This window comes from Cyprinodon variegatus, unplaced genomic scaffold, assembly GCF_000732505.1.
Source record: "Cyprinodon variegatus isolate N-32 unplaced genomic scaffold, C_variegatus-1.0 Scaffold24, whole genome shotgun sequence".
Classification (NCBI taxonomy): Eukaryota; Metazoa; Chordata; class Actinopteri; order Cyprinodontiformes; family Cyprinodontidae; genus Cyprinodon; species Cyprinodon variegatus.
In genome coordinates this window covers 856,873-875,970 of record NW_015150477.1, presented here as the reverse complement: position 1 = coordinate 875,970, position 19,098 = coordinate 856,873, and the positions used below count along the sequence as shown (strand labels likewise).

Genomic DNA, 19,098 nt, shown 5'->3' with positions numbered 1-19,098 from the left:
AGTGGAAAGGAAAACTCTCATTGCACAGGAAGAAAAATTCAGAAGAACCAAAACCTAGCTAAATGTGAACAACCTGTTTTCTCGATCAACGTGGGTTTTAAGAAGACAAAACCTAAGTGGGATTGAAGAAATGCTGACCTAAAATGTCGGAACATAAAGAACGTAATATGTAATCAGTCCTGGCTCCTTTTGTCTGAATTACTGGCATTGAGAGAATCAGCCTGTGGCTCCACATATTCCCTTAGGAGTTTAGGTCAAGCATGTTAGCTTATTGATCAAACACAGAGACACCATGGTTATTAAAGCATCTGCTGATCCTACTGGGGGATTAAATATAAACTATGAAGAGTTGAAAAACTTCACTAGCAGCTGACATCTACCTTCATAATAGACCTCAAACAGTTCTTTTTGAATCAGTTTTATGTCGTGCTTTATTTTCTGAGAACCATTTTTAAAGTTTTTATTAGAATAAAGCCTAAATCACCCAAATGAGTAGAAATAATGGCTTCAGGTGTGTCACTTCAGGAAGACTAACACATTATCATATCGGTATGACTGTTTGAACTGAACAACTTACATACACAAAAATTGTTATATTCTGTTGTGATGCAAATATAAAATGCATACCTAAAATCCAACAAAAGCACTAGCTTTAAATTAATTCTTGGACTATTTATAGTCTAATCTTGCGATGTAATCCTTGGTATTTTTCTAACTTGACAGAAGTGGAACTAAAGCTCTGGCTTCAGTAATTATCAGAACACAAGATAGAGATGCTGTCATGAGATTCTGAGCATTTTACAACTCAAATGATGTTCCACATTATGGTTCCCTATGCTTCTGAGATTTAATCTGAAAAGTACAAACTTCACAAAGTATAGCCACACTGTCAGAAAAAAACAAAAGAGTGTGATGATAACTCGGTCTCAACTGAACACCTCTAGCCTGACTACATAAGCATTAACACCAAACAATGTGCCGTTCTAACTTAAAATGTTTGGTAATTCTTCTTCCAGATGGCAAGCTTTCTAGCTTAAACAATTTACACTTTTTGTTGTGCCTGTTTTTACACTTCACTTAAAGTCTTCTCAATTCACACCCTGTGAAAGTAAAAGCAAGAGACTGAAATGACACAACACAGCTACTGCAAGCTTTTCTGATCCATCTGAAGAAAACCAGAAAAGTTTTCTTACAAAGAAAAAAAAAAACACAGAACAACATGATTGATTGATTGTTTAATTGACTGATTGATTGAAATGTAATTTACCATATAGCACCCAGCCCATATTGGCTTATAACACACTATACTACAACTACACAGAGCAAAAAGAACACAACGCCCCAAAACATTCATTTACACTGTTTCACGAGACAAACAAATTTAATTATCTTACCTTTTCACATTTTACATCAGGGGTCACCAACCTTCTAAGGTCACATTTTCCTCACAGGAGTCACAGGAAAGGCTACCAATACTGACCTATGAACTGGAGGGGTCAGAGTTCACCTTAATGTCATACATAATAATCATATTTTTATTGGAATTAATGAATTCATTCTATATTTCCACCATAAAAGTGAAATAAAATCCCTGATTTGAAGTAAACTCAGGGATGTTGCCTTATTTGGTTCTGGCCTGAACTTTTGTAACCCCCTGAAATTGACATACAAACCAGCCCACTGGTTCACTGGCCCAAAGGAAGTGGGGGGGTGTGTATGAAGCTGGGCTGCTGACTGGACTGGACCTCAGCAGAGAGCCATGAGCTGCCCCTCCTCAGCCGGACCAGGGGGCCTGGGGGCCGGTAAGGCAGTCAGTGGGAGGCCTGGCCTCGGCTGCCATCACTGGGTCGGGTTCGGTCGCTCCGTCCCCCACTGGCTCCCTGCCCTCATCCGCCGGGGTTCCTGGACCAGCCATGGAGCTGACGGCTCGCTTCCAATGTTTCGACTACTCGCTACACCGTAGTCGACCAAAATCCCGGACGATTTTGAAACTCCCCCCGGACATTTCTTTAGGTATGAAAAGTAGGACATTTCCAGGAAAAAGAGGACGTCTGGCCACCCTACTATATGAACTATTGCGAAGTTTCGGTGAGTGAGTGCTTGCTGCTATGATACATCTTTGCTCAGCAGCTTCGCTCGTTGTAAACCGACCAATCAGTGTACATCTCATCTAAATATTTATGAGCATACCATAAAAGGAAGAAAACCTGTCGTTTCATTGTAGGGCTTTTAACCAGGATTGCTTTAGGGCTCATAGAACAGCAAATAGGCCATTTTCAGCCCAACCAATGTTACACACCTTATTCAGAGACCTTAAGGACCAAACACCCTATATAATGATTCTATGACCCCTTTAAATCCACTGTACTATTCCCTTTGGTGCCTTCAGCACTTATTGAGGAGCCAAAGCTCCGACCTAAACCCTTCATCCAATATTAATATTGATGTTCTCATATGAAAGCTGGGAGTCTACCATTAAATCACTGTCACTTGTATGACTGCAATGTATTAGATTTCTTAGCAATAAGCTAAGGCTGCCATTGTCTTTTTTATCTGTCGTTTTATCTGAATATTTCTTTGAATGTCAGGGAAGAAATGATCATTAGATAAGAAAGATTCCTCACCACTTTATGGTTCAAGTAGAAGCACTGAATTTTCTATTATTCTACGCCAGAGTAGCTATACATAAAAGCCTTAATCCGCCTGTTACATTCACATATATGCAGGCAGAATAGAAGCTGTTTCTGCATTCGGGGATGAGTCATCAGTCAGTTCACATGGTGACATCTACAAGGCATTATGAACTTTAATAGGACTCTGAAGGAATGACTTCTAGTTGTTTCTTTTTTACCCTGGCTGCTCTACTGCATAGTGAACTTAAATGTTTGAGGTTCATTTCACTTATCTGATGCCAAGATTCATCCAAATAACTTCAAAGCAAGGCAGCTCTTTTCATAGTGTATGCCCTGTAAGGAGATGGTTCATTGCAGGACAACACTCATCTGGCTATCCTGAAGGGAGCAGATTCTTTGAGCACAATAACGTCCAGACTCACACAGCGTGCATAACAAAAAAGGAAAATGTTTGACTGAGCGTAAAAATGAATTTAGGAGCGAAACTGATTTCACAGCATTTGAAAATAACCAAGTTTAGAGCTTTAGACAACTTTTGATCACTACAAACCCTGTGAAAGAAGGATGTTAAAAAAAAAATGTTTTTTAAGAGTTATTGTTTCAGCACAATACAAAACAAATAATAGTGTGAAAAACTTGACTGAGAGTTCATAGTAATAAAATGATTGATTTTGTGATCAGAAGTTTGTGTGACAAGGCTTTTATTTAAAACAAACACATCCTTAGCACACTTCACACTTATTATCTGGTAAACGGGGCAAAAGATGAATAAAATAGACATTTTTTTCAAAAATTAAATGCAATTTATTTTTCCCACAAAACATTTTTTTTTAGCTAACAATAATGAGCTGGCCATGGAAGACCATTGATTTTAAGTAATAATAATAATTAATAATAATGGAACTGAGAAATTTACCTCTGCATTTAACCCATCCACTTTGGGGAGCAGTGGGCTGCCATTGTGTGGCGCCCGGGGAGCAATCAGTGGTTAAGAGTCTTGCTCAGGGACCCAGAGTGCAGGCTGTGGGGACCCTGAGCAAGACTCTTAACCCCTGATTGCTCCCCGGGTGCCGCACAATGGCAGCCCACTGCTCCCCAAGTTACAGTACCAGTTCTGTGTTAATTTTGGCCATAAGCTTTGCACCATTTAATGAAAAAACAAACAAAAGAAGAAAATGAAGCAATTATCTAAAGGGTCTCATTCATATAACTTCTGATAAATGCACTTTTCCGTTTCTTATTAGGGAGGGTATAAATCATTAACATCCTATTTTGTTGTCGGAGGATAAGTAATTAACGTCATTAATATTGAAAATAGTTTTATTATTTTTTGTAGACGGGTGCTTCCTAATCATAGATTAACTTAATGGTTGATTAAAAAGGAATTTCAATCTAACTCTGCAAAGGGCATGAAGAACAGATGGCTTAACTGTAGACAAACAGTTTTACATAATTTTTTTTTAAGGCATGAGGTCTGCAACCTGCAGCTTCAAAACCAAGTGTAGCTCTTCGGCCTCTTCACTGTGACTCCAGGAGAATCCCCAAATATTAAAATTTTTTATAATGAAATTTAAATTAACTAATAACGGTTGGATTTAGTTGTTTACCTGATATGAAATCTGCAAAGAAGAATTAAAACAGTAATGGATCAAAAGTGCTTTGAAAGTAATTCAGTAGTTTTTATCATTGGTTTTTGTAGTTTATATTTTTCCTCATATTCCACATTTGTCTTTACTCTAAAAAATAAAGATGTTTTACTTTCCTTTTGCAAAGTTTTGTTAAAAAAGGGAAGTCATATGATTTATTTATATATATATATATATATATATTTTTTTTTATTTATCTGCTTGTTAAATGCAACATTTCATTAGTATTTATAAATAATTTTTTTACACAAAACAATTGCATTTTTTGTCTTTTAGCATAGCTGGTATTGGTGGTATTATAATAGTAACCATACATATCTAAATATTGGCTGCTGGGGCGTACCTACTTGGCTAAGCCATAACTGCAGAAGATGCCTAAATACTGTGTGGCTTGTTTCTGTTCAAATCGATGGACTGTTAATGGCTCAGAAGTAAAAGCAACATATTATTGTTTTTTTGTGATTAAAAGCAACCTGCCTACCAGGGATGCATGATATACAACCATGATAGTTGGTATTAGTTAATAAATCGGGGCTGATATCAATAACTGATATTTATTGCCATCATGGGGATCAGTGTTTAGTATTTGTTTGATCATGTCACAGTGATGCAGGATTGCAGAGAAGCAATGCCAGCAATGTGGTCAGTTTTGCATGGTTTCCAATAGGTAGGGAAAATATGATATCAGTAGATATTTGTTATAACAGCAATACTAATATTAAATATTGATATAGGAAAAGATTTTCATTATTTGCATCCATATCTGTCTATCACTGTCTGTCCGTCCGTCCATCTATCTAAATCTGTTGGACAAATTCGATTTAAACCAGCCTAGAGCTGTTTCCTTCATTTCTACAGCACATCCAGGCCTTTCTAAAAGAATATTATGATTGACTGCATCAAATGCAGCCCTTGGATCTAAATAGATTAGTTCAGACACAAGTCCAACAAAGGTAGGTTGCAGATTCCTAATGGACTTTAAATCCTTAAGCTGAGGCATTTAGGCCCATCTCTGTCATTAATTCAGTGCTAAGCAGAGCAAACAAAGCAGGACGCCCTTTCAAAATTTGCTGTGGATTTGTTTCTGTTTCCCCATGCTTCCGGTGACATGAATCCTTACAACATTTGAGCTATACCAATTAACCTTAAACAGTAAACGATTTGATTGTAAGGAGGCTTTGTAATTAACCAGAGATGGGTTTACATAGCTGTCACCATTTAACAGGATGTGTCAGCTGAACAGAAAGAATTAAAATTCATTCAATTCTCCTGTTTTTCTCTACAGAGGAGATGGGGATGAGGATGCTGGTGAGCTGGACTTCAGTGTGTTGCTCAAAAAAAGGTGAGATTATTTCCCAAAACACATTTTAAGACTCCAGGTATATCAGATTTCAGTCTTTGTCTGGTCAACCCTGGTGTTTAGGAAGCAAAAGAAGACTGGGCAACCAAAGGAGGAGGTGGACGTATGGGAAATCCTAAAGGCAGCCAAGCCTTGTGATTACGAGAAGATTGCCTTTCAGTACGGCATCACAGACCTGAGGGGCATGCTGCAGAGGCTGAAGAAGATGAAGGCTGAGTCCAAGAAGAGTGATGGTGAGGGGCAGAGGAACGAGGAGGAGACATTTTACGAGACAAAGGCAGAATGTGCCCAAGGAATGAGACGACAGGGAGGAAACTAACCCTCTTTTATGCAGCAGACTATAAATACTAGAGGCATTTAAAGGCATCCAGAGAGAGGTTATATAGCTTGGATGACAGGTGGAATGTTTGTTAGCCTGTTACTGTTTAAAGTTGGCTCTCATGGATCGTTTGCCTCTTTAAAATGTACTACAGCTACTCTGACATGACACTTTCTTATTAGCTTTCCTGACGAAGCTGGACTCAGCCTATTCTGTGGACAAGGGGAAGACGATCCAGCTCACTGTGGAAGTGGCTGACCCCACAGCTGAAGTCAAATGGCTGAAAAATGGACAGGAAATCAAACCATCAGCCAAGTGAGTCACACTTAAAGTAAATAATTGAGCAGAATTGGTTTAGATTCTTGCTTTCTTTAAAAAATAAAGCAATCAGAGTAAATGAAAGCTTATTTTTCCCTCTCCTACAATAATAGTTATTGAATGCTACTCCTAACTTACACACAATAATAAAAACCCAACAGTGAATTACAGAGGTGGAAAAAGTACTAAAATATCACACTCAAGTAAAAGTACCAATACTTGGATGAAATATTACTCAAGTACAAGTAAAATTACCCATCAGAAAAATTACTCAAGTAAAAGTAATAAGTAGCTAATTTAAAATGTATTTTAAGTAAAAGTTACTTAGTTACATTTAAAAAAAAAAAACTGTTGAACGGGGCAGGGGATCTCTCTCATGTAGTGAAAATAGGACAAGGAGTCATAAATCCAAAACTATTTAGTTTTTAATAAAAGAAAAATCTATACAAATGTATACATGTAATGACAAGATAGCACATGTCACACGATTTTCGTCGTTTTGGGCAGCAGAATTCGATGTTTCAGCTAGCATTTCTAGTGAAACGTTCTCTGAAACGTCGTCGCTCTCCTGATCCACCTCCATCTCTTCACCAATCTCCTACAGAAAGACTTGGCGCCTGGTAGCCTAGATCTACATGCTGATCACGTCACTCACTGTAGTGCTTCCGGGCCCGATTTTTTGTCTTCCTTTCAGTTTTCCAAAGTTTTTTTTTTTACTCAGTAACGGATTTGTAATGTAACGAAATACAATACTTCACTCAAAACGTAATCAAGTAAAATTTAAATTACCGATTTTAAAAACTCCTTGAAAAATACAAAATACACAAAAAACCTACTCAATACAGTAACTTGAGTAAATGTACTATATTTCGTTACTTTCTACCTCTGGTGAATTAAACATTTATTTTGGAGCCTTTATTTGGCTGCACTGCTTTTGAGTTAACCAAAGAAAATGCATCCATCCATTTTCTGTCACGCTTATCCCAAGCGGGGTCGCGAGGGGTGCTGGTGCCTATCTCCAGCTGTCTACGGGTGAAAGGTGGGGTATACCCTGGACAGTTAGCCGCTCCATCACTGGGAAACAGAGAAACAAAACACAAACACTCACACTTAAGAACAATTTAAAGAAGCAGATTAACCTCCCAGTCATGTTTTTGGACTGTGGGAGGAAGCCGGGGTATCTGGAGAGAACCCACCCATGTTCAGGGAGAACATGCAAACTCCATGCAGAAAGAGCCGGGCCGGGAATCGAACCCTGATCTTCTTGCTGCAATGCGACAATGCTACTCTCTGCTCCACTAAGCAGCCCCAAAGAAAGTCCAATTAATTAAAAAAATAATTCTTAAAATATTTTTTGCTGACTATTTAAGTTTATGTGGCATTTTATTTCAGCACTTGACTTTTGCGTAAAGCGTGGGGTCATTTGGATGCATTTAGTTTAACAAGGAGGAGTGCTGTCAGCTAATGCTAAGTAATACACGTCTAATTATGATCTTGTCTTATAAACAAAAATTGGTAGCGATAGACTATAGGAGACTGATGGTAATGTTGAAAAGAATATCTATTTTGGCTCACTTACCTTAAGGTTTTCTTCTCACTCTGTCCCCTAAACTCTTCAGTTAATTCAACAGCTATATACAGAAATAATCAAGAAGTACAAACACAAGTAAAGATTGTGATCTGATCACATTTTGAATTACCAAGGCTCTGGCACTTGCTGCAAAATCTTCCTCCATAGGCGGCTAAATCAAATTGTGAATAAAAAACAATCATTGTGTCCTACCTAAAGACCATAAATCTTGAATTTAATGTTTTTTGAAAATGTGACTGTAATTAATTTAGAGGATCCTCTCTGCACAGAGATATCCACCACCCTTTCACTAGATATGTCATCTAAACTTTCTTTTGCAGACAACATAATATGTGCTTGTTGAATTTTTAGCCTCCAAAGAATAAATTTTTTATCTGCTAAAGTACAGTTTACTATAGTATCTGTTCTGGGAGGTGTAATCTGAGCTTTGGTTTGTTCGCAGATTGCTCTATAAAGTGTTTATTTAAAATTTCATTGGATCAGCTTTGACTTTGAGACATGTCAAACAGTATATAGAGATATATATATAAAATATGTGTGTTAGTTCTAAGCCTGCTTTGCCCGCTGGGCTCCATCCAGGGTCTGTATCTCCTGCCACGTTCTTCTCCCCTCCTCTTTCAAAGGCTCCTTTTAGTGTTTTATTGAAGAGGGTACAGCTGTTGCAAGTGGTGTTTCTTCAATGTCTCTGCTATTTTGAGATCTTCGTGCTGTTCATATGAAGGAAGGAAGGAAGGAAGGAAAGCACCTCTTATTCTGATTAAGAGGAAGCCTTTTATTTTACCCCCAAAAAAGCCTCAGAGGAAGTATTTTCTTCATTATACGGTAATCTAAAAAGATTCAAGGTTGGTGTTTTAATTTAGTCGAGTATAACCTAAAAAAGGCCAAACTGAGACAAAAGGCTGTTCCTACACTAACAACAAACAACGGATGTGGATGAAAAAGCAGTTTATTGGGTGATTTCTTCAGAAATGTCAATACATCCCTAATTAAACAGATTTATAAACCAGCTTTTTTAAGAAACTGTGGACAAAAAAAGGGAGAGCCTAACAGTAATTACACCAGGTCCACATGATGTATTTTAACAGACCTTTTGGGTTATAAACAACTGCACAGGTAACAATAATGGGTTATATAAAAGTAATTATCTAAAAGAAAGCAAATGTTTCCTGCCCAGGTTCCTTTATTTCATGTTGATAAAATGTAAAAATGTACTTATCTTAGAGACAAAAATCTATCTGGATTTAATTTACTAGTTGATTTAGCTTCATCTAAAAATATGTCCAGAAAGGATTTAATTTACATATCGGCATGCTTGTTTTTTGTTCATTTCTTGCACAAAAGTCAACTTTACAAGATTGCAGATTTATGTATCTAATTTTTAATAATCTAAACAAACAGAGCAGTCATATTTTAATTATTCTTGTATTCCAACATAAATCCTGATATCTTTTGCAGCCAGTATACTAATCTGCTGGCTGCTATTTGAATTTTTTTTTTGATAAAACAAGGAAACTTTTAATTTTGCTTTACAAAAACACTATTCATTATTATACTTTGAGGTATTGGATGATGCAAGCTGGTAACCATGACAATCCTATCTCTCTTAAGGGATCTTTGTGACACATCACAGTGCAGCTTTGTGATGCTTGCCACTACAGTTACTGTAGCCTGAATGCATTTATGTGGGAGCATCGGGAACTCTGGAGGTCTTTACATACAGTAGAGAAAGGAAAGTGTGGACTGTTAGACTGAGTCACTCCATTGCCAGCCTCTAAGCCTCTTACTGCGCCTGGTTTGCTGAATGCGTTACCACATTATGATTTCATTGTCGTATTGTTCTTAATCCTCTTTATATGCCCCCTTAAACCATTCCAGGTATGTGTTTGAGAGCGTGGGCAACAAGCGGACCCTCACCATCAACAAGTGCAACCTGTCTGATGACGCAGCGTACGAGTGCGTTATTGGGGAAGAGAAATGCTTCACGGAGGTTTTTGTTAAAGGTAAAATAGTCACTGTCTTTAGAGAGAAACTGCCTCTCAGGAGGGAAGAGTTTTCTGCTCGGTTTAACAAATGCTTTCATTCGAGTACAGAGAGGCCTTTCAGCCCTGCTCACTTTCTCTGCCTGTGATGTAATCTGATTATTTCTATGCTTTCATGTCACAAAGTAACATGCAGCTCAGTTGCCTGTCTGCTTAGTCATATTTAATAGCCGTGCAGCAAAGGAAATGTTCATGCAACTTTATTCACATGTATTCTTGTTACCGTAGATGTATTAGAGAGCTCACATATTTGTCAGAGTTTGGCTGAATTGATGGGGTTTTTTTTTATTTAAAAAACAAATATTATTCTCTCTATATATATAAGCATATATCAATATTTCATTATGCAGCTCTGAAAGTGTTCAAATAATCGTATTTACCTATCTTAAATGGCTTATTAAAATATTTTTATGTTTTTAAACATTTTCAGCCTGGTTCTGCTGGAGGTTTCTTCCTGTTCAAAGGGAGTTTTTCCTCTCCACTGTCGCTACAAGCATGCTTAATGAGTCGATGTGATCAAGTGGTTTTCTTTAGATAGAAAACTTTGAATCAATTTGACTGTATGTTCTTGTAAACTATAAAGTGCCTTAGGATTACATGTGTTGTGATTTGGCGCTATATAAATAAACTGAATTGAATTTATTGAAATAAACAATGCTGTGATAAATGAAGGATCTAAATTTGAATTTACTGTTCAGATACAACACTTAGATTCCTTGGATGGACCTAAAGGTTGAATGTTGAATGTTAATTTCCTCCGATACCAAGTGGCCTGTATGGTCAATGTGAACACCAAAACCGATTCTATTAAAGTCTAGTATTGTAAAACGTCTTCTTTAAGCTTTTCTTTTTTATTCTTTGTCATATATTTTGGACAAAGTTTGTAGGAGCCCCTTAAATAACAGGATAATAAACGGATAAACAGGAAAAATAGAGCAAATTTTTGTGCCTGTTTCTTGAACAAAGTGCTAAACGTAATTTTAGAGGAATTGTATTTTTTAGTAAGAGAGCTGAAGAACTATGATACACCAGTGTTTGCGTTTTCAGTTTTTTTCAAATAATTAAAGTGAATAGATTTTGTTAGAAAATACAGAGAATAATTCCCAGTCTGTCCTCCTTCACAGCCAGCCTGGCTGTTGGTGCATAAAAGAGTGAAGTAATTGATATTTCGGATCGATCCGAAGCACTGTTACTCAGTGGCCATTTTACACAGTTTGTAAAAGGGATTGATAAATGGTTCAGTGAATAACACAAGTGGAGCATCAGCCAGAAATATGAAAGAAGCTCAGTGAAATTAGGCCTCTGAATGTGGGGTACAAGACTAACTGAATATCAAACCAAGCATTAGAATGGTGCCTTTATTCATTTTTTCCACACATATGATGCAGGGAAGGTCCTGGGGCCAGGAAAACACCTGAGAGCTGCATTAGGGAGACAGGAACTTAAAATAGGTGCCTGTTTCATTTAAAAGTGAACCCAGGGCCCAGAACAACCCTAACCCTAACCCTACACCTAACCCTACACCTAACCCTACACCTACACCTAACCCTACCCTAACAAAGGAAGAAACATTTTTTTTTTATTCTTACTCTTTACTCAAGTGGAGAAAACTATTCAAGTCAACACAAAATTTTGTGAACAAGGCTGAAAAGATAGAGTAATAATAATAAAAAAGGAAAGAGTAAGAAAAAAAATTTTTTTTTATTCCTTTGTTTTACACAAAAGTTTTCACGTCCTCCCACTTGCATTTCAACCACCGAACAAAGAAAAGTTTATAAGTTCCATAATGCAATAAAATGTACTACTTTAAATTGGCATTGAATCAAAAAACTCTCTCCTTTGATGAGTAATTTAATTAAGTTTCACTGTGCAACAGAAATCAGCACTTCATATACAGTATCATTCCTCTGAAAATGGGTTATTTATTCAAATGACTTCTATCACCCCCCGTATGACACTGAGCCCCCCCAGAGGGCGTATCCCCCACATCAGGAAGCACTGGTTTAAACCATCAACTGAAAGACCTGCAGTGAGGCTGCTCTCATCCCTGTGGATTTGTGACTGTCGCTCAGAGAGTTTATGGGCTCACCAGCTGAGGGTGTAAAAATATCTGGAGGGAAAAGCTGAACAGCCACGATGACAAATAGTCGAGGCTACCGGAGCATCAAGCATCACACCCTGTGGCGGCACAATGCAACTCCCACCACCTCAGGAGACCTTATCTACCTTCCACCTCTGCAAGAAGGATGTGTTTGGAGGCTGGGATAAGGACTTTGGGGGAAAACTCTGACATTACTTATTCGCAAGTGATGGCTCGAATCTCTGGGTTTTAGATACAAACCAAAACATTTAGAAATAAATATGCCATAACTGAACTTTTGCTCATATTGTCATATTTCTGTTCAAGTTGTTACCGAAGTTGAATTCGGCTCCTTTGATAAAAACTTTTATTTATAACTCTGCATCGTCCATTTGTCCTCAGAGCCTCCTGTCACCATCACTAAGCCGCTGGATGACGTTCACACCATGGTGGGGGAGAAGGTGGAGTTTGAGGTGGAGGTTTCAGAGGAAGGAGCCAGCGTGAAATGGTGAGGAACAGAAATACAAACACCTACTTCCCATGTCCTTTTCTTTATGCCTTAATATTCATGTTCAAATAAATATTCTATGGTGTTTATTTTCAGCCGTTAAGGAATAAAACTTTCTCCAATGGAACGATTGCTCAGAAGGTTATTTTCGATAATATGTTGGAAAGAATGTATTTCAAATGCATATAAACCACAGAAACAGATTTTTTAAAGTACATTATTAATGAATGTAAATTCAATTGATGGGATTGCAAAGATATTTGGAAAGGGTCAACATTTTATTTATTAATTAAAATTATTTTACCTATGTGAAATCCTCCTTATCGCTTTCTTATAATCCAGTTTAGCATAAACCATTCCTGCTGTATTTAATGTCACTGGCAAAACATACTCAGACAACTTTTATTGTCGATTGTCAGAACAGCAACTTTCAAATTTATTTTCTTATTGCTCATTTTATTTTGTTTTTCATTGTGTGCGATACATGTACACTTTCACCTTAATCCTATTTATCTTGATATACTGTATATATATTGCTTATCCTTAATGCACCTTTTTCCTCCTTGTTTGCACCTTTGGTAACTTCTATGCCAATATGTGACGAGTGAATTTCTCCGCTGTGAGATCAATAAAACTCATCTAATCTAATCTAATCATTGCAAGATTAAGTTAATTAAGCATTTATTTCATTTAGCAATATTTGCAACAAAACATATCTTAAAAAAGCAAAATGAAATAAAAAAATGAAAGAAGGTAAGAAAGTAAATGAGTACGGTACATTTAAATTAACTATATAAGATACATTGAAATTGTTAAATGAAAAAGACCAGAAATTTGACCAAAAAAACATCACAAATAACATAGTAAAAAGAATAATGAAGATAAATTTGATTTAATAAAAAAAATCTCTAATGAAATGATAAGATTCCAGATCGAAGATGATCAATCTCAACAATCAATAAACACATAAAATTTAACTAATCAACAAGTGAAATTAAACCCAATTCAATCATAAGAGAATATAATTGGATTTAAATAATTTAAAAAAGGTTACATTAAACCAAATTGAATTGCATAGCAAATAATATTGATTTAGATAACTTTTAAAAAAAGATAAAGAAAATAAAAACAACATGGTGCAATCTGTTCATTCTTCTTTTTTTTATTCTTGCTCCTGTCTTCAACCATCATAGTTATGATTTATGTCATCTCTAAGGTTTTCTGTCGAGCTATAAGTCGCTTTATTTGCTGCTTTAAAGCTGGAGAAAAGAGAAACTTAACTGATGCATATGCAAGAAAAAACGCTGTTTTCTGAGAAAATTGAGAAGTCAGGAAAATACAATTATTTTACCTCTATGCTGTTGTTAAATTAAATTACAATATAAAATTTTTATACCAATGAATTCTAACTCTTGAACTTTAAACTCTGTGCAGTATTTACTATTTACAGTTTGAGCGAATTGTTATGGTAAACCCATAATCTGTTTCCAGGGTTAATGATTCCTCTCTGGCAAAGTGTCTCTGGTAGTAACCTGTTTCTTCTTCTCTTTCCACAGGATGAAAGACGGAGTGGAGATAAACAGAGAGTCAGCGGGATCTAAATACAGGTTCAAGAAAGTTGGGAAAAAGCATGTTTTGATCATAACCGAAGCGACTACAGAGGACATGGGGATGTACCACGTCTTCACCAATGGTGGGGAGTCGAAGGCAGAGTTGGAGGTTGAAGGTACCAAACGACGTCACGAGACAGAAATAAACAAAAAAACAAACAAGTGAAGCATTGCTACATACATGTAAATCTATAAAGAGCCCCTGAGCCTGAAATATGGCAGAAAATGAAAATAATTAGCTTGATTTCAATGATTTTAAATAATTTAAAGAAGACAGAAATTAATTAGATTGATTTGCATAGCGAAAAAATCTCAGCAGTATATGGAATTTAGGTCAACTGTATTGAATAATGCTAAATAATATAAATTTAGATATTTAAAAAAATAAAATAAAGAAAAAAAACAATTACATAAGACGTTTTTTATGAGACAGAAAAACAAACAAACAAGTGAAGCATTGCTACATACATGTAAATCTATAAACAGTCCCTGAGCTCTGATATGAAGGGAGAAAAAAATCAGCCGCTATTTAAAGTTTACCACTAAAAGTCTCAGACTTCCTGCAATTCAATGCGACCATGTTGACGTTTTCCAATCTGACAAGCATGAAAAGGAGTAAATTACTCATTACTGATGTGGTGATTAATATAACTTCATTAATTCCTTGTATCAACAGCTCGCAGCTTTCGTCATGCTTATTTTCCTTTACACCTCTTAGACTGGTATCTGCCATCAGGCTGTCTCAGGGCGTGCGCACTTCAGTCCAGATGAGTCTGGTAATTGATTACGGTGTGAAAATTGCTGTCTGTCCTCTCCGGTTAATTGGTGAGATTACTGAGAGTCCAATCATACATTATCATATATGTACCATGAAAACTAGATGAGCTTTGACAGAGACGAGCGTTTCTCTTCCCAGCTATGTGTGAGTCTGATGTCTGTGAGTAAAATTATCAAGAATTTTTAACCAGACCACAAACCTTTAGGTGATGTTATTCTTTGAGCAGATGTATGATTCCCAAAACTTTTAAAAATATGATCAAAACTCAAAACAGAGACAGGTGACCTAAAGAGTCACTTTAAAGTTGTTTTATTTAAGGCATTAAATAGTTAAGGCTAAAAAAAAACAAGGAATGCCACCGATTTTTCTTTTTCTCTCTCGGTTTAATCAGATTAGAACCATATATTTTTCAAGATTTTCTACAGATTATTATATGGTTATGGACATGAGTGGTTCTAGAGGAGGGCCAACTGGGGCCACCGTCCCCATAGAGCGGATCCTTGTAACAGTCCTCTGTACTGACGTCATAAATACTAAATAATTTTCCTAAAATCAGAACCGCTGACAGGAACCATAACAGACTGGCTCCTGGGAAAGATTTCCTTCATCTAAACTAGGGCTGCAAATAAAAATCATTTTACTAATGGATTAATTTGTTAATTATTTTTATAATATTATTCTGAAAGCAAGAAAATGAAAAAAGGGGAAAATAAACCTTTTGAACTTGAGGAGATCTGAGCATATTGAAAGACAAAACAAGTATTTTTAAATCTTAAATGCAAAATGCTATGTACATTTTAGCGTCTGTGTATATTTTAGGGTCACCGATAAATGGATTACTAAATTAGTGGATGATTATTTCAATAATCGATTAATCATGATTAATCCGACTTATTCTTTCAGCTCCTAACCTAAAAAGTTTTACTTTAATGATTTAAAAATCAAAATGTAATCACAGTTAGAAAAAAGTTAGAATTAAATTGCATCCAGACGTCATAAAAATTGGCCTGAAGCTTGCACACAAAAGGCTGAAAATACAATTTGTATGTATGCATATTTTGAAGAGAACAGAAAGATGACACAAATGGTGACTGAAGGGATTTTTCATGCAAACATTTAATATGGACCATTTCTGCCCATTTGCTGCTTAATAAGATTTTTGTGTTTTTTTCTTTTTATTTTCATGATTAATTACAGCTATTGGCTTCAGTTGCTATGGTAATTTTAAATAACATTAATCAGCTTGCTCATTGAAATACACGTTACATTAACGAGATGCTTTGCAGGGAAAGCATCAAGAGGGCGGAGCATAAGGAGGAGCATTTTAACGTAAACTTGTACTCTTACTGTACAGCTTTGATTGATAAACTGGAAAATTGTTTTGTTTTGGGCGTGCCCATGGTTTCATAAGTCAGTTTTTTTGTGGTGTTAAACATTTTCAGGTTTTTTTGGCACATAGATATTTTATAGACGAGACATCAGAGCCCAAATTTGGCTCTGTGTGCCACCATGAAAAAAATACAGGCTCCACTCTGGTTAATTTGGAACGGCCCCTGGATATAATATATATGTGAAACAGTTTGATTTAATCCATTCTGCCATCTTGACTCAGGTTTCCCTAAATCACTGAATATTAAGCTGTATAAATCCAAGGCCGAAGCAGGGGTGGTGGGGTCAAAGTGTGAATATAAAACTCCTTTGTACAGCTTTTACCCTGAAATTATGCTGCAAGTTTATACACCAAATACAGTCGATTATCCTGGTTTTTATGCCTTGATCTCTGAGTAACCTCCTTTGTTTGTCTCTAGAAAGGTGTCCACAGCATTATGCTGCCATTACTATGTTTTTTTCTGAGAGGGTTTATGTATTCCAATGATGTATACTTAGTTTTAGACAATTTTTTATTTTTATTTTTTTATATTAAAGATCTTAACTTTTTTTCATTATTTCTGTAAGGCTGTCACAGCAAATCAGAATAACGTAGGGAGCAGTTTGTGACCTTAACATAACAAAAACTGAGAAAAGTTCAAAGAGAATCAAAAGATCAATTAGCTTTATTTAAAGTCATTAAAGCTGTACAGTGGTTGGATCTCCTTATGTTAAAAGTTGGTTTTTGAGCATGTTTAATGCTATAGACATCTATCAGATCGGATCAGATTAATGTTCAATCACACCATGGAGGCTCTATCCCATTGAGATAAAAAGAGGCCTAAAGGATGACAGGATAAAATGTGTTAACCAAAGAAAACTCCAGGTGAAAATTATCTGAAGGTCTTATGTTTAAAAGACTGAAGTCAAAATTTGACGCAGGACATTCGAGATGCTTTCACTTCATCATCTAGTGTCAACCAAAAGAAAGCATTTTGTTGAAGCTAAATTTTTAAAAAACGATTCAGCTGAAAATATTAAAAACCATTTTGGTCTGTTTGACTTTCTGTTAGTAATAAGGGGCCTAGTGGAGGTTTTATTATTGTATCAAATGGTATTTTCTTTTTCTTTCTGCAGAGAAGGAGCTGGAGGTCCTGCAGAGCCTTGCTGACCTGACAGTAAAGGCATCTGAACAAGCAGTGTTCAAATGTGAAGTGTCTGATGAAAAGGTGACGGGAAAATGGTTCAAGGATGGTGTGGAAGTTGAGCCCAGCGATCGCATCAAAATATCCCACATTGGCAGGTATTCCCAAACATTAGACAGCAACGTGGCCTACTGTTTTAATTTAGGACAGCTGCTGTTTTCAAGCCTTTTTCCCCCATCATGAAAAGCTTCACACATTCAAATTGAACCTCGAGAACACTTTGCTCCGCCTGCCAAATGGCTTGGCAAACTATTACCAGAGGGTTTTCTTAGCCGTTTGACCTATTTTTCCACATAGGCTGCAATCTGTGAGGCTCTAACCTCTAAAAACACACAATAAAAGCATATTCACACACAGCATACACATCCCAGGGGTCTGGGTTTTATCTCAGTAATCCCTCCATCAAAAAAGCCCATGGCAGGAGTTACACGAGGTCACACAAGGTGAAAAGCCTCACTCTTTCATATTGGCTCATAGGTTGCCAGGCCAACCATCTTTTAGCATGAATGCAGATCATAGAAAATGTTTCCCTTCTTTATTAACATCTGCTTAATTATCCTTAGGACCCATAAGTTGACGATTGATGACGTGAAACCTTCAGATGCAGGAGATTACACCTTCGTCCCGGATGGCTATGCGTTTTCTTTGTCTGCTAAACTTAACTTCCTAGGTAGGGGCAGTTAAATAAAAAACAAAACATATCATACATTTGAACCCTTTGATGTATTCTAATAGCCCAGCAATAGTTTTTATAAACATTCATTTCTTTTTTCTTTTCTTTTTTCCTTAGAGATCAAGATTGAATATGTTCCCAGAGAAGGTAATTTTTTTGAATTTTTATTTGAATGTGCAAAGAGGCACATAATGACATGTGTGAACGAACATTAACACCACAAAGGCAGGAACAAAAACGCTGCTTTAAATCCAAAAATGTACATTTCTCACTTTTCATTGTGTTCGGTTTAAACCAGGAAAAGGTCAGAGAGCAAATTTAGCAACAGATTAATATGTGTTTTCCTAGACTAGCACTAGGTTTACAGCATTTTCACTTTTATGGGTCATCTCTGGTAGAGGGTAGGGGTGTAAATCACACCCATCATGGAGATTCGATTCAGTATCGATTTCCTGACCCAACGATTCCATTATTTTCGATACTCAAGAATACACCACGATTCGATTCGATTAATCGATAATTTTTTTACAATATATTTGTTTTACACCTTACAGGCTAAACAAAGTTTTAAGTTTGAAATAAATTAATGAAAGCTGTAATAGCGTTATGAATTTTTTTTTTTTTTTAGAAACAACAGCAAATAACAGAAGTAGAAAATTTGCATCAAAAAATACTGCAAAAATACTGCACAAAATCAGTGCAATGAGTTCAATTCAATACCTCAGCTCCAGATGTCTCTGCCCTGTTGAGAGACGCTCCGCTGCTTCTCTCCCAAATTGCAGCTGACCGCAAACAGTGCCGCAGACAGGAGGCCGGCTTGTTTTGTTTTTATGACCGAAATTGCGGAAAACAACTCTTGAAGTTTGACCCGCTAGAAAAGCGAGGTGCACGAGAACGCTGGGACCCTTTTTCCACCTGGTTCTCCGCTCTTTTTGGCCCTCATGTCCCTCCGTCGTCGGACTAAACTCGC

General features: G+C 36.6%; 1 protein-coding gene across 3 annotated transcripts in view; it reads left to right on the top strand.

The window, feature by feature from the left end:
* Window positions 1-19,098, top strand: part of LOC107096735 (myosin-binding protein C, fast-type-like) — a 106,904-nt gene that overhangs the window by 57,145 nt on the left and 30,661 nt on the right. For all 3 annotated transcript variants that reach the window (XM_015393535.1, XM_015393525.1, XM_015393516.1), the window contains 9 exons: window positions 5,565-5,621; window positions 5,703-5,872; window positions 6,141-6,273; window positions 9,743-9,867; window positions 12,389-12,494; window positions 14,051-14,220; window positions 17,388-17,553; window positions 18,019-18,125; window positions 18,246-18,275. In XM_015393535.1, coding sequence (XP_015249021.1) covers window positions 5,565-5,621; window positions 5,703-5,872; window positions 6,141-6,273; window positions 9,743-9,867; window positions 12,389-12,494; window positions 14,051-14,220; window positions 17,388-17,553; window positions 18,019-18,125; window positions 18,246-18,275 — 1,064 coding nt within the window. The remainder of the gene's footprint in view (window positions 1-5,564; window positions 5,622-5,702; window positions 5,873-6,140; window positions 6,274-9,742; window positions 9,868-12,388; window positions 12,495-14,050; window positions 14,221-17,387; window positions 17,554-18,018; window positions 18,126-18,245; window positions 18,276-19,098) is intronic.